Consider the following 16620-nt stretch of genomic DNA (forward strand, 5'->3'; position numbering starts at 1 on the left):
AACTGAGAAGGTATAAAGCAATTCTTAACCCAATCAAATAAACCTTTGTGGCACCACCTGTGGACTCACCCCAACAGTGTATCTATGATGAATCAATTAATAAACATTTAGTAAGGGCCCAGTTGTAATTGACGCACTGTGAGCAATATACATTGGGCAGAGATACTACAAAAATAAGTTTAACCATTTTCTTTTCAAACACTATATTTTTAATTTTGGGGGTACTGGTAGAGTCCAGGATACTCTGTTTCGATTTTTTTTTTCAGCTCAGCAACTGGAGAATTTATCTGTATCTTTTTCTTACTTGTAGTAGTATCTCAGCAGAGTCATAAGCCTGTATTAATCAGTATAATAAATTAATTTTTCAAAAGATCAAATGCCATTGGACTTCCCTCTCAATTATATAAAGGAAATTAATAAATCCATCAATTAATTTGTGACTTTCTAAGTACTTTTCCTCTTATTCTCTGATGATCTTTCATGGAGAAGAGTCTGTGTTTTGTGTTGCCTGTGTTTCTTTTATTTCCTTGAGCTCATATGAAGTCCTCTTTAACTTCATCTCTTTCCCTCACGTCCACTGACCCTGGCTTTCTTGCCCTTTCTCTGGATATTGGAGGATCCCATATTCTGTACACCATAGCGTCTAGAAACTTGACTTCAGAATCGCCACCAGTAAAGCAAATTATGAGAGCCGCTATCAAAGAAAGTCCTAAGTTTCCCAGGATGAAAATTACATATAATGTACTGAAAGAAAAGAAACTCACAGACTCAGATGAGAAATGAAAGCATTTTATGGGACAATAAAAAATACAATCTGATAAGAAGTCACAGAAGACTGTGGTCTCTTCAATATAGGCGGTGATGCATGGCTTTCTTCCAAGTTTGATACAGAAAGATGAGTTTATTCAAAGTAAATAGCTTTCCATCTGGAATTTAAAAACATAGGTTAAACAATAAATAACTGTGTGTGCATAGAGAGAGAGATAGATAGATGATAGATAGACAGATGGATAGATAGGTATAGACATTGCTGAACAAACATACATATACACACACACACAAATACACATACACATCTAATCTATACGTGAATGTGTATAAATGTACGTGCATCTGTATTTGATGACTTATCAACTTATAAAACAAAGATGAGAGGTTTTAAAAAATGAGTCATGTACAAAAGCCACATATACAGCTGGAAATTCTTTAAAGCTATTTTAAAGAAAGAAATAAAATCTTATTGACTATCAGGATACTCATTTAGTACACATAGCTACTCAAACCCTGTGACATATGGCAGACTTCCCTTTGTTTCATCTATTGTTTTTATCTTTTTAGGCTTTCGTTGCAGATATATTTTCAGTATTTGTAATTTCCTTACCTTTTCCAGTGCTTTGTTTTTTCTCACGAGGAATCTGAAACACTGTTGATGTTGTAAGTAACAAGGGCATATTCATCTGGAAAATAAAGAGAAAGTTCGCCCCTTATTAAGTTTCCAACTTTCTATAATCAGATTATGTCAGACTATATAGATACATTAGGTCTTATCTTTCCAATAATTTTGTAAGGCAGTCAATCACTTCTCCATTTTCTAAATCCAAAAATATCGTATTAAAGTTTAAAGCGCTTGATGAAGTACATTCAATTAGTAAGTGACAAGAGCAGGAATTCAAATGCTACTTGACAAATTTCATGTGTCATTCAATGAGAAACTAATAGCACTGAGCTTCCATGGAAAATTTTTATGGTCCTTACAACATCTTAGCAACTGTTTTGGAACCTAATCTATCAAGAGTCTTCTATAACATTTCAGAGTATTGTCCACTCTCCTTCTCAAATCAAAGTCCATAAAGGTAGCATGAAATGGTAAGAGCAACAAAGAGACTGGAAGTGTCGAATGGTTTGTATTTCAAGTTAAAGGGGCGGTTTCTCACACTATGTCAAAAAGATTCTAGGTGCCGAAAATCTTTGGTAACTGGAAAATGGCCCAGTCTGAAGATATAACAGGGAGGGGAAAAAAGCAATATAGAAAGTAAAACCAGTTACTGTTTAGTATTTGATGACTGAGGTTGATTTTGGAAAATTTAGTGGCTCAGGGAGTCTTAGATCTAGATATCATGGTCATGTTCAGTAGCCTTAGGGCAAGGGCGTTGCTTGCCTACCTTTTTCATAATAATCATAGACCATAACCGGGGCTGGCTGTATGTTGGACACGAGGTTACTTTGCTCAACAGAGAAAGTAAAACTGTTCACTGTACTAAAAACCTAGAAAGATACAAATGGTAAATACATCAGGTCTACATCACACGAAGACGCAAATGACAAATACATTAGGTACAAATACATCAGCAGTTCTGCAAAGAGAAAATCACTGAGCAAATCATATCCAGAGTCCTTAGGTGTTTCTCCCATGGAGGAGGGGAAGGAAAAAAAAAAGTTAGAGAGGGAGGGAGCCAAATCATAAGAGACTCTTAAAAAACTGAGAACAAACTGAGGGCTGATGGGGGCTAGGAGGGAGGGGAGGGTGGGTGATGGGTATTGAGGAGGGCACCTTTTGGGATGAGCACTGGGTATTGTATGGAAACCAATTTGACAATAAACTTCATATATTGAAAAAAAAAAGAACTAGGGTATCAGTATCTTACATAATGACAAAATCATGTGTTAGGTGACATTAAATTATAAGAAATTTGAAGTCCCATTGCTTATATTGAAGTGAAAAGAATCTAGTTCAGAACATTAGTGTAATGCAGGCATTTATGTGAAAGGTAATGATGTACACATAGAAGGGACGACTCTAAAACTCATGCCAGCCTTTGTTAGGAGTTCCTGTTAAACTCTACATGAATTCTACATCGACTCTGTGTCCATACTATGTTAGATGCTGTGAGGAATGAAAAACAGGAAAATGATATTGTTGACTTGAGTCATTCTAGTAAAGTAGCTAAAGCATATATGAACACGCTTGTTAACTCTTATTATCTAGTGATATTTAGATATCATTAAATATCTTAAATATCTAATTACATTTAGAGTTAAGAGGGAAAAGTGGGAATGGAAGAACACTGAGCATCTTTAATGTCCCATATTTTCTAATAAACCCCATCAGATATACAGTTGACCCTCGAACAACATGGAGGTTAAGGGTACCGACCTCTTGTGCAGTTGAAAATCTGCATATATATTTTGACTCCCCAAAACTTAACTATTAATAGCCTCCTGTTGAAGAGAAGCCTTACCTATAACATAACCAATTAACATATATTTTGTATGTCATATCATATGCTGTATTCTTACATTAAATCTATAGAAAATGTTATTAAGAAAATCATAAGGAAGAGAGAATATACTTACAGTATTGTATTGCACTTATAAAAAAAAGAATCCTTGTGTAAATGGACCCATGCAGTTCAAACCTGTGTCATTCAAAGGTCAACTGGATAAAAATTCATATATGTATGAATAAAATACAAGCATCCAATTACCTTCAGAAATCAAAAGAAAGCCACGGAAGAAAAAAAAAAAACAATTATTGCTCAACTTACACTTTCCAAGTAGAAAAGAACATGATCATTCTTGACTTCAGTCTTCATCACTTGGCCATTATTTTCAAGCTTTAAAGAAATTGGCAGGGAGGGATGGAGAATAGATATTAAAGAATATCTTCTAGTATTGAATGTTTCATGCTTTTTACTTAACTGATTGTCAGGAATGCATTTTATGGATGTTCCTTTATGCCATGATATTTTTTAAAGTTTATTTATTTTGAGATAGAGAGAAAGCACAAGTAGAGGAGGGGCAGAGAGTGAGAGAGAGAGAGAGAAAGGAGAGAGCGAGGATGCCAAGCAGGCTCTTCACCGCCAGCGTGGAGCCTGATGCAGGGCTCGAACTCATGAACTGTGAGATCATGACCTGAGCTGAAATCAGATGCTTAACCAATTGAGACACCCAGGTGTTCCATGCCATGATATTTTTATAAACACAAGTAGGAACTAAATAAAGAAATTAATTATGAACTATGGGAAAAAATGACTTCTAATTGCTACAAATTAAGAACACCGTCCCTCCAGTGTGACAGCAAAAATAAACAAATGAACTCTGCATATATTTGTTTAAAGGAAAAATTGCACTATTTTGTTTTGCTAACGAATTATTCCGTGCTCAAGTTTTAGGCTTCTATTATTTACCTCCTCAATAGATGCCATGACTGGAGTAAATCCTGACAGCATTTTTACATCAACAAGGGCCATATTGGAGTTATTGCGGATTCCAGTATATCTGAAATTTAAAAACAAACACAAGTTGAGACAACAGTCTGGAAAGGTGACCTATATTAAGGCAAGGATGATGGAGACGTAGATGCCAACTGTCTGTACGTCTGGAGCAAAGGCAAGAACTGAAGAGGGAACAGGGCGAAGAAAGTCATTCTCAAACATCTGAGAATAGGCACAACTAGAATAATAATGGATGAGAAGATACAAAGGAGCGTAATTTGGAGTAAAGAGTGAATTATCTGGACCCAGAATCTCTCCAATCTCTTTTAAGTTTACCTGAGGCCTCAAAATCATGAATTTTAAACAAAGCTGATACATTTATATGACATATACTTATGTTAGCCTTAGATTTGCGCAATACTTAAAGGATATCTTTGTTTAGAAAGCAAGATGTTGGCAGAATCTTAGAGTAGTCATGCCCTTAAGTGACATAGATTATGTCCCTGACTCTGGACAGCATCGTTGGGACATGAAGTTGAGGGTTCCACAGCGTATGTAGTTCTTATCTTAGCTCTGATGTTTAAGAGATTTTCATTCAGAAATCCTAAGAAAAATCCCCCAAACTAATTTTACTCGTTGTTTCTCCACATATTAACTAGGATTAAAGCTCTCTGGCATCGATAAATTATATTTTAATTCAAGAGAATGATTTTGTCTACTCCAAATAATAAAAATCTAAAATTTTGCTCTGCATAGTTAGAGAACCAGTATTTGTAAGTTTCCTTGTACTGGCCCCACTGTGTGGTCTTCAGGAGGAAAAAAAAAATAGTATCTCTGTTGCCCAAATCTGACAGATCTTACACACACACACACACACACACACACGCACACACACACACAAATGGGAGCATTGCTGGAATATATTTCCAGCAGAAGCTTTCAAATTTATACTTGCCTATAATACAAATCATACTTGCATAAGTACTAAACTGGTGTGTACAGAGAGAGCTATAAAGTAACTATGCTGTAGAAATATCACCACCAACGTATGAACTCATCGCGGTTGCCATCATTAATATTTATTTTGCTACTATTTAAAATAATTATTGTTTGATCTATCGCCCTCTGTCTAAGCTGGGAGTTGATGTCAAAATGGGACACTCACTTGAGGGTTACAGTCAGGTTAAAATTGCTCTGGAATGTATCCGATGAGTTTTTCTTTATCATTTCCAAGGAAAGGGAAAATCCAGATGCCTTCTTAGGTAGGAGTACGTTATACCTCAGGGTAGCCTAAAAAGAAAAGCAAATCGTAAGAAAATCATAAGACAAATTTATCCTGAAGTAAAAATTGAAGGACTTCTGTTTCCTCTATTTTTAAATTTAATTTTTTAAACGTTTATTTGTTTTTGAGAGAGAGACAGAGCATGAGCAGAGGAGGGGCAGAGAGAGAGAGGGAGACACAGAATCCAAAGCAGGCTCCATGCTCCGAGCTGTCATCACAGAGCCCGACGTGGGGCTCAAACTCACAAACTGTGAGTTCATGACCTGAGCTGAAGTTAGGCGCTCAACCAACTGAGCCACCCAGGCACCCCTCTTCTATATATATTTCTAATGCACTTTATTTTGTATCTGTACCATCAGGGAATAAAGCTAAATGTAATTGTTCAGTTTTCAGAAGATGTAAGGACCTTTACATAATTTAATGGAAATATCGGAATTCTTTCTAACGGTGACATTCCTCGAGAAATTTCTCAGTTACCCAGCTGTCTTTAGTTGTAAGTGTCTCTTCATAAAATAATTTGCATTTTCAGCTTTTGATTAGAAAATATCAATGAGAGAAAGAATGGAGATAATAATGAAAATATACAACGGTAAAATAACACTCTATCTATAACTAAAAGGATAGTCTGGCTTTTTAACTGGCAAATATTTATTTCTGCCTCAGGTAGATTTCTATTACCTGGATAAATGTACAACCTTGTCCTTCCACATCTACTGTATATTGTCCATGTGCTTTTGTTAGTTCGGAACGCTGGACCAGTAAGCGATTGTCACTGTTAACCTGGAAAATCTCACTGGATTCTTCACTGTGAAAGGTGACGGTGTTTTGGTCATCAGAGAAGGTTAACTTCATGTAGCGGGTCATGGCAAGAAGACAGACTGCAGTGTCCTGCAAAGAACAGTAGAAGCCAAGATCTAAGTTCTGTTATGTTGCAATATTAGTCATCACTTGACCATGAACTTTAAATCAATCCGTAAAAATATCCCTAAGACAGGTCAACAGACCAAGAAACAAATCTTAAGTCATAAGAAGATACATTTGCTTATGCAATGATTGCCATTTAATCTTCTTCAACCCATCTTAATTAGATTTTAGTTTAAAGGATTTAATGCAATGTAGTCTCTGTTGAAAATAGTGTCAAATCTTTTCTAAAAATTAAGGTTCTATGTACTTTGGCTGCCTTGGATAATGCTTATGCCCAACAATCTTCAAGAAAAAGAGTCAGAATCAGAAAAGGATGTTGGGAGATTCACTAACATATGATTTTATTCAGATACTAAGACTAAAGCAAAGAAAATAAGGAGGGAAGTAACAATTTCCTTCATAGGAATGAAACCGCATTTCTTTGAATTTTACTTTTTTTCCTGTTAAGGAAAGACATAAGCCACTGTTTTTTATACCCGTTTCTTTTGTTACTCATTACTTCCATTTGTTTTTCCCAATGTGTACACCACATAAATAGAAATCTTTTTTCTTGGCCTATATGTAGTATCATAGTATTATTGGATATCTAACATCATCAAGACTCTGGTGCTTATGGTAACAATCCCTTCTAGACTCATATTCTACTTTTACTGTGCAAATGGAGGTAAAAATCAGTCACAAATTCCTTGAACAGAGGCCTTAGTTTATTCATCTGTATATGAAGAATTCTTGGTAGAGTCTCTGTTGCACAAGAACTGCCCAACAAATCGTTGGGCATACACAATATCAAATATTCTTCATCTCAGAAGGTATTTTCTATGATTACCTTTGCTATGTAGATTATTGAAGGCTAGCATCTTTCGCATGAAACATATGATTAATATCAGGCCCATGTCAATCACCTGAGTGGAGGAGAAACCCCCATGGGAATTCATCTGCCGGGCAAGCCACTGCACAATTTTACTCGCATAGGTGAGATCAGGAGTTTTCTTGGAAAGAACAGCCAAGAGCACATAACAAGTCTTCTCAGTCTCAGCAGAAGGTGCATGAGGAATAAAGAACCGGGATGCTTCTGTCTTGGGTTTCTTTGCTCGTTCCCAGTATATGACATTATCTAAGGAAAAGGAAGAATTTTCACATAGTCCCTATAAATACCGCTGATTACACATAAGAACAGTGCGAATTCCATTTCTGACCTCTGCTGTGGGTTGAGATGTGTTTTCTCAAAATTCACATATTGAAGCCCTAATCTCCAGTACCTCTGAATGTGACTCTCTTTGGAGATGGGGCCGTTAAAGAGGTGATTCAGTGAAAATGACACTGTTAACGTGGGCCCTACTCCAGTATGACTAGTATTCCGATAAGAGGGGAAAATTTGGATACACAGAAGGAACACCAGACAGACAGGTGCACAGAAGAAAGCAGAAGACAGAGGGAGAAGATGCCCATCTATAAGCCAAGAAGAGAAACCTCACTTGTTGATACCTTGATCTTGGACTTTAAACCTCTAGAACTGTGAGATAATAAATTTCTCTTGTTTCAGCCACCTAGTCTGCAGTACTTTGTTATGGCAGTCTTAGAAAACCCATATAGCTCCCAAGAGCAATTCCCTAAGGTTAAAAGCAGTATGTGATTAAGTCACACAAACAGTAATTTTGGTCGATGGCATGGTCACCATGCTTGATTTTCTCTACTCATCGGAAAAGAAACTAACAGAAAGGAGAAAGAGGGAAATAGAAAACATGTAATGTTCTTGATTTTATTTTTATTGTTTTAAAACTTTTTTAATTTTAAATTTAATTTTTTAATTTTAGAAGGGCAGAGAGACAGAGAGAGAGAGAGGGAGAGAGAATCTTAAGCAAGCTCTGCGCTCAGCAGGGCTTGATCCCTTGACTCCAGAATCAGGATCTGACCCGAAATGAAGAGTTGGATGCTCAACTGACTGAGCCAACAGGTGCCCTATGGAATGTTCTTTAAAGATAAAGGGGCACCGAGAAATTCCACAAGAGAAATGGAAGCAGACCAGTGAAGACAGGGTTCCTATATGATTATAAGTAAGTTTCACTTCTTTATTCTCAAGGCCATCCTCATTAGTAAGAGTGAATAATAATACTTACTTGTTTTGGTAGCAGATTGATCCAGGATCTGGAGTAAGGATTCCATTTGTTCCTCTTTTTCAGCTAATGCAAAAGCATAAGCTAGAATTGCATGATTATAGCCATTAGTGACGCCGTGTTGAAGTGCTTCCTCTAGGCAAAAGAGCCCATCTCGTAGAGCAGGAAACTAGTCAAGGCGAAGAATAATATATTTTAAAATAATACCTGAATACTTTATAAGCTTGCTGACTATTTAAACTAATCATTCTGTAAAATGTATACAATATGTCCTTGAAGTATATTTTACATATAAACTTATTCATATACACGTATGTATGATAGTTCATAAATATTGTTAAAATTCAGTTTTAATGACAATATTAGTGTTTGGGAAATAAAAGCTAAGTAATATGCATTATATTTCTAAGGATGCTTTTCGAGATATACTAGTGACTAAAAATTCCTGCTATTTCACTTAGTTCAGGAATAGATTTTTCAGTCAGATAATCTGAATTTGGGATTCGGGGGTAGCCAATATGATCACACTTAAGTTGAAAATGTTTACATACTAAACTGGTTTGACAAACAGACTCTTCGGTTACGTCTACACCTAAAACAGGACTTCTTAACCTGAAATTCATGGCTGGACATAAGGAGATATCTCAATACCTGAAATGGTATGAAAAGCTTGCGGATGTGTGCCTATGTGTATTTTCCCTAGAGAGAAACGCAAGCGTTCATCAGAGGTTTCTATGAATCAGAAAAACTTTGAGCAGCTTTAACTTAAGGAGGGGTAATGAATTAAATGCTCTCCCGATTTTCATTCAGTCTAAGGATTTCAAATCGCTCTGAACCCATAATGCATTTAATGTGCATTCAGCTGGCTGGAACTCAAGGATGATAAGAATCCGTACGGTGAAATTGAGTCCAGCTTCAAGGAACGCTCCGACAATATAGGCAGTGAGTAAAACGTCCTCTTCTTCTCCACCCTAAACACAAGGGAACAATTAATCACACAGGATAGTAGACCACACACAAAAAAGAGCTATTCTTCTGAAGTGAAACTAAGTATGCTAGAAACACTGGAACCAATACTCTTATTTATGAAAACATCCTAAATGTAATTTTAAAATGTGATGGTTAATAACTATGCTATCGGAGTGAGAATCCACCAAGATTCATTACACTAATGAAATAAACAAAAATACAATTAATGTCAAGTACACGAAATGACAATCTGTTTACATGACCCAGGATTGAGCATGAATTCCAAATAACTCCCATGGCTCTATTTTCCTTTATTTGTTGTTCATTTGGAAAAATAAACACGGAATTTCTGCTGCCCTCGAGCAGAAGGTTGCTGCGAAGCTGCCTGAACATCCCTGGGGACGTATCCTAGGAGGTAACGATAGTCAGGTCTCAAGGATTCGTAGAGTGTAAAACCAGAAAAGCATCTGTAAGTTATGCAATTTGTAAGTTGACAATGCATAAAAATGCAGTGGGGAACTTAAGCATTAGATAAACCAGCATTCACACAAGAGATTCTGATTCAAAAAGTTAGGAATAAGACACAGGGAAATGAATGGGTGCTCTAATGATATAGGTGCATAGCCTTCAGATGGCTTTTGAGATCCTCTGATCTGGCATAAACCTCTCAGTTTCTCTATTTAAGCAAAAGGTGACCTCTTTCTTCTTCAGAAAATGAACATCTGAGGAGCTCAGTTTGCAAGGTGCAAATAACTGTAGAAAGGAACACCAAAATAAGCTGTGGGAATCCATTTAAATTATAACAGGTTCTATCACCATTCTCTTGCAGTATGGGTTCTTGTTTTTCTGTTGCTTCTTAATCCTTCCCAACTCAACACACACACACACACACACACACACACACACACACACAGAATCCTGGAAAAGGGATTGGGTAAGATCAGACAAACGGAAGCAGTGATCAGTAACGGGCCCAGTAAGAAGAAAGCTTGCAGAGATGTTTTAGAAAAGAACATACACAATTCTCATTTTCTACGTAAGGACAAGAGCTCTTCTCTACCAGGGTGCTCCTATTGTGAAGAAGAGATTTGAAATAATTTAAAGACATTTGTCTAGGGGAGCCTGGGTGGCTCAGCGAGTTAAGTGTCCGACTCCTGATTTCGGCTCAGGTCATGATCTCACGGTTCGTGGGATCGAGCCACAGGTTTGGGCTTTGTGCTGACAGCGCGAGGGCTGTTTGGGATTCTCTCCCCCTCTTTCTCTGTCTCTTTCCTGTTCACGCTTGCGTGCGTGCTCTCTCTCAAAAACAAACTTTAAAACAGTAAAAAGATAAAGACATTTTTCTACACTACAAACAGTATAACAATTTGAAGAAAATTGCATTAAAATGAAATACCATACAGAGTGGCCATTTGTCCATATTTTGAAGTGGATTAGCTTTAGGTTTCAAATCCAAGAATAGGTGTGGTGACTCTGAACAATGAAGAGGGAAAGCCCCGAATATTTTAGGCGATACTATGGCATGCTAAAAAAATCATGATCAGGGCTTGTTTTCAGAGGGAAATACAAAGGTTAGGAGAATAAAGAACATAGAGGACGGAGGGGCACCTCGGTGGCTCAGTCGGTTGAGCATCCGACTTCGGCTCAGGTCATGATCTCACGGTCTGTGAGTTCAAGCTTGGCATGGGGCTCTGTGCTGACAGCTCAGAGCCTGGAGCCTGCTTCAGATTCTGTGTCCCCCTCTCTCTCTGCCCCTCCCCTGCTCATGCTCTCTCTCTCTCTGTCAAAAATAAATAGACATTAAAAAATTAAAAAAAAAAAAAGAATGTAGAGGATGGAATGGAGATGTACAGGTATCCTCAAAGAAGGGAAACCAGAAGGGAAAATGCCTAGTGATTTACCTACATATGCACAGGGGAAGGGAAGGGGTGGGTACCTTCAAGGACATAGTTCATCTCATTTGTATTTTGACCTACAGCAACCTAAGCCGTCATCCTTTGACTTGAGAAAACATTGAAAGAGTTTCACTGAAATGCTGTGAATGACTGGATATTCTTCCTGAACGTTCTTGCCATCCATAAATAGGAATGAATTCCCTAATTAGGGCCCCATTCTTTAACATATTGTCTGACTTTAAATTTATGAATGTTTCCCTTCTAGGTTCCTTTTTTCTTCCTTCTCTCCTATTTTTAGTTTATCCACTGCAGGAGACTAGTTCTATGGAAGTTCTATGGAAGAACTAAAGACCATGAGGCAAACAGCAGGTTCAGGAAAAGTTAGTCTAGCTGTGGTTAACATGCATGCAGGGGAATGAGGCTGTTGACCAGTACACCAGGGACCTACGACTCTGGTGGACTCAGAAGGGGTAATATTCCCAGGAAAAATATTCCTGTTCTAGATGAGTTAGACCAGAAGTAGGAAAGGTAGGCAATGCAATGACACGAAGAAGGCCTAATTCTGTTCATCTCTCACCTCCCACGCATTGTTGAAAAGCTTGCCATCACTTTTAAAGCAGCCATCGATTTGCTGTTTGCTTGAAAGCCAGAGCAAGGTCTGTTTTTGAACTTGTTCATCAATGTAAACATATTCCTTCATTTTCTCTAATGTCTTAAAAGTAAGGGCACTGAGCCTGTAATACAAATCACTAGTTAGACCACAGTTAGATAAGAAAGAGATGTCATTTCTCCAACAGGTTCATCAGCATTGTTCCCCTTCAAGAGTGGCTGCGTCTGATTTGGCTCATGTTGACCGCAAAGAACATTTACTGAGAGTGGATGGGTCAGTAAAATGCTGTGAACGTCAATATGTGAACATAAACGTAGGTAATTTCCAGCGTGTTTCCACTCAAAATTCTTGTTTTGTGGTTCATTGGATTATCTATACACGGAGACAGAATGGGTTTAATTAGATGCTCTGGGGCCTTCTGGTTTTACTTTCCTCTCTCCTGAATCTACATGGCTCTCTGAGAAGTGTAGACCAACCTGTGTCATTTGCCACAATGTTAGGCTGTGGCGGTACAGGGGGGTGTCATTAAATGATCAGACTTCTAGGCAAATTGCCACGGTACTTTAGGTATATGGTTGTATTAGAGATAGAATAGTCAAACATTTTAGTCAACGTGATTCATTTCTGTAAAGTCACTTTGAAACTCATTTTGCTTCCAAATCCCACCGAACTCAGCCCCCTCAGACTGTCACAAGCCCTCTTCGGATCACTCTTACATTATTTAAAATAAAATGTTCATCTCTTACCATAGGCTTCCTTTCCGGTTACTCTGCCAAAACACACTATATGAACCATCAAAGTTTTTGAAAGACAACTGCTTTTGATAACCTAAAATAAAAAAAAAAATAGGAAATTAGTTTTTCAAGCTACGAAAATTAGAAAAAAAAGAACGGCATAGCACAAGCCCTGTGTTTGGGTTTTAGACAGAAATTACTAGGAGGATCATTTCAAGTATAATTTCTGAAGTTTGGGTTCTCTATCCATAGTGAGAAAAAGTAAGTCATGCTTTACAGGGTTTTAATGACCAGATATGACATGTGACTATGCCTAGTTTAATAAGTGGCACTTAACTATTTAATACCTTTTCCTTAAGGTTAATTTATTTCTGTGATATCTTTCTGAAAAGTGAACCTGGAGAAATTATCCCCTTGGATCTCTCCTTGGTGTCACATTTTGCAAGGTTTGTATATCCTTTTTTTTTTTTTTTTTTTTTTTACATACAAATCCAGTCACTTCATTGCAATGGAATACAACTGGGCAAACGAATACAGACCTTGATGAGTGAGCTATTTATACCTATTAGTAACAAGCACAACAAACTAGGTAGGGTGGCACAATGTTCAGATGAAAAAAAAACTGGGCTCATAATTTTAAAAGTTATTGTTCTAATCTGTGAAGCCGAATGACCGCATAGATACTGAAGTAAAAAGAAAAAATAGCTAGGACTCAGAGCACCTCAGTTCGGAGTCCAGACCCACTATTATGGGTCAAAAATAAATACCTACCTGCCCCCCCCCCCCCCACGAGACCACCTCATAATAATAGCTTTAGGACATCTTGGTATCAGGGACAATTGATTTTATTTATTATGGGTGGAAATTACGCAAATAGCCTCACCGTTAGACAAGAAAAAGAAAGCCTTAGATTTAACTTCCTCGGTCAACTGTTTAGTAGATTGTAGATAGTCTAGGACATAGGTATCCGATGCGAGTAGGGCAATATTCTGCTCTCCACATCCATAGGGCATTTGGAGAAGATTCTCCAGATTCTGCATCGCAAGTCCTAGAATATCCCCTAAAAATAAGAAAAGCAGAAGGTTACCACCGCTTATGGTTGGTACCTCAGCATTAACAACCGCAGATAAAAGACACACAGTGGAAGTAGGAAATATTAAAAATCGCATTACAATTGTTTTTTAAGGGTTGTTTATTTTTGAGAGAGAGACAGAATACGAGCAGGGGAGGGGCAGAGAGAGAGGGAGACACAGAATCTGAAGCAGACTCTTGGCTCCGAGCTGTCAACACAGAGCCCAACACGGGGCTCGAACTCATGAACCTTGAGATCATGAGCTGAGCCAAAGCCAGATGCTTAACTGACTGAGCCACCTCGGTGTCCCTAAAATTGCATTTAAATGGTGGAAACAAGGAATGTTCTCCTGAGGTAATTCTAAAGAGGAGATAGGCGTAGCCGGTGAAGTTAAAGGAGTTTCTGGTATGCAAAATGTTTTTTTTTGTTTAAATGTTTATTTATTTTTGAGAGGGGGGGACGCCGAGAGAGAGGAAGACAGAGAATCCCAAGCAGGCTCCTCACTGTCAGCGCCGAGCCCGACGCGGGGCTCGAACTCACGAACTGCAAGATTCCTGAGCCGAAACCAAGAGTTGGGTGCTTAATCGACTGAGCCACCCAGGTGCCCCAAAGCATACAAAATATTTCTGAAAATCTCCTTACGAGAGACAGGGGGAAGTTAGAAAAGTGTGTCTTTGCTTGTTTGCTTGTTAGCTTTTTGAGAAACTGAGCCTGTGAATTATAACTGCAATCCATCCCTCCCACAAAAGCATTAATGTTAGAAAAAGAAGTTTGCCTTTTGTAAAATAGGTTTTGCCTGTTACTGAGGAAATTCTCAGCATCTTTACCAAGCAAAGTTTATTCTGATTTTTCAAAGGGGAAATACATAAATATGTGTAATATTTCTGATTGATGAGCTGTAATAGAAGCCTTTGTTTTCTAAATGGCAGTTAACGTCCAGCAGAACAAGTGTTTCCTAAGGGCATAGATTTGAAAATAGAACCCTCTTATACTGTTGGTAGGAATGCAAACTGGTGCGTCTACTCTGGAAAATAGTATGGAGGTTTCTCAAAAAGTCAAAAACAGAACTACCCCACAATCCAGCAATTGCATTACTAAGTATTTACCCAAAGGATACAAAAATACAGATTTGAAAGGGTACATTCACCCAATGTTTACAGCAGCACTATCAACAATAGCTAAATATGGAAAGAGCCCAAATGTCCATCGACTGATGAATGGATAAAGAAGATGTGGAGATATATATATATATATATACACACATATATACATATATGATGGAATATTACTAAGCCATCAAAAAGAATAAAATATTGTCCTTTGCAATGATGTGGATGGAGCTAGAGTGTATTATTCCAAGCAAGCTAAATAAGTCAGAGAAAGACAAATATCATATGAGTTCACTCATGTGTGACATTTAGGAAAAAAAAATGGATGAACATATGGGAAGGGGAAAAGAGAGAGAGAGAAGAAAGCAAACCATAAGAGACTCTTTTTAAAAAATTTTAAAATGTTTATTTTTGAGAGAGGCAGAGAGACAGAGTATGAGTGGGGGAGGGGCAGAGAGAGAAGGAGACACAGAATCTGAAGCAGGGTCCAGGCTATGAGCTGTTAGCCAATGTGGGGCTCGAACTCACAGACTGGGAGAAGATGACCTCAGCCCAAGGGGGATGCTCAACCAATTGAGCCATCCAGGTGCCCCAGGGGACTCTTAACAATAGAGAAGACACTAAGGGTTGATGGACATAGGTGGGGGGGGGGGGAATGGGCTAAATGGGTGATAGGTACTAAGGAGGGCACTTGTGAGGAGCACTGAGTGTTATATGTAAGTGATGAATCACTAAATTCTACTCCTCCTGGCCAATATTACACTATATGTAGCTAACTAGAATTTTTTTTAATGTTTATTTATTTTGAGAGAGGGAGACAGAGAGAGACAGGACACTAGTGAGGGAGTGGTAGAGAGAGAGGGAAACACAGAATCTGAAGCAGGCTCCAGGCTCTGAGCTGTCAGCACAGAGCCCGATGTGGGGCTCGAACCCATCAACCACGAGATCACGTCCTGAGCCAAAGTTGGACACTTAATCGACTGAGGCACCCAGGTGCTCCTTAGCTAACTAGAATTTAAATAAAAAATGTGGAAGAAAAAAAAGAAAAGGTACCATTCTCCTTTCAGATCCCACATGGAAATAAGCATAGAGAATGACCTTCAACAATCCTTCCCTCCAACTAATAGTTTAGAGAAATCTCTCCATTCTGTTATTTTGAGGATTATTTTTTTTAAGATCACCTCAATCAAAATTTTCAACTCATTGTGAAAGACAAGATTTAGCCAACTTACCCACAACAGTGAAAAAGGCCCTGGCCGATCCTTCTACCACATTGTTTGGCAAGTCCAAAACGACCTGATTGGAGACTTTGGTCCCTAGATGGAAAATATTGATAAAAAAGATAATGTGATAACTTTCTTTTATAGACAATAGCAGCCAGATACGTGGGACAAACATATTAGGAAATAGATTTCATTATTGACTTCTTTTTTGCAAGTTGCTTATTAGAAAGATGAAATTGAAATCTCTGATCTCATTTAGAATAATAATACATTCAGAGAATGGTGTGTGTGTGTGTGTGTGTGTGTGTGTGTGTGTGTGTATTAGATAATGGCCCTTAGTTTCCATTAGTAGAGTGCCTAAACTCCTTATGTGTGAAAAAAAATGTAAAAAGCTACTGACTATGACATATAAAACAGCACACATAGAAGGCAAAGTTTGGAGATTCCCACTAACATCAGATCATCATCAACAAG

General features: G+C 37.9%; 1 protein-coding gene across 1 annotated transcript in view; it reads right to left on the reverse strand.

The window, feature by feature from the left end:
- Positions 1–773: 773 nt before the first annotated feature.
- The window catches only part of LOC102957134 (ovostatin homolog 2-like), a 54202-nt gene continuing 38355 nt past the window's right edge, over positions 774–16620 (reverse strand). The window contains exons 23-36 of the mRNA XM_015541277.2: positions 16156–16239; positions 13626–13802; positions 12755–12836; positions 11976–12132; positions 9431–9505; positions 8538–8703; positions 7323–7534; positions 6175–6384; positions 5380–5504; positions 4188–4278; positions 3546–3614; positions 2163–2265; positions 1382–1457; positions 774–926 (exon numbers count right to left, since the gene is read on the reverse strand). Of these exons, the coding sequence (XP_015396763.2) occupies positions 1405–1457; positions 2163–2265; positions 3546–3614; positions 4188–4278; positions 5380–5504; positions 6175–6384; positions 7323–7534; positions 8538–8703; positions 9431–9505; positions 11976–12132; positions 12755–12836; positions 13626–13802; positions 16156–16239 (1604 nt within the window). The 3' untranslated portion in view covers positions 774–926; positions 1382–1404. The remainder of the gene's footprint in view (positions 927–1381; positions 1458–2162; positions 2266–3545; positions 3615–4187; positions 4279–5379; positions 5505–6174; positions 6385–7322; positions 7535–8537; positions 8704–9430; positions 9506–11975; positions 12133–12754; positions 12837–13625; positions 13803–16155; positions 16240–16620) is intronic.

Source organism: Panthera tigris, chromosome B4 (assembly GCF_018350195.1).
Source record: "Panthera tigris isolate Pti1 chromosome B4, P.tigris_Pti1_mat1.1, whole genome shotgun sequence".
Classification (NCBI taxonomy): Eukaryota; Metazoa; Chordata; class Mammalia; order Carnivora; family Felidae; genus Panthera; species Panthera tigris.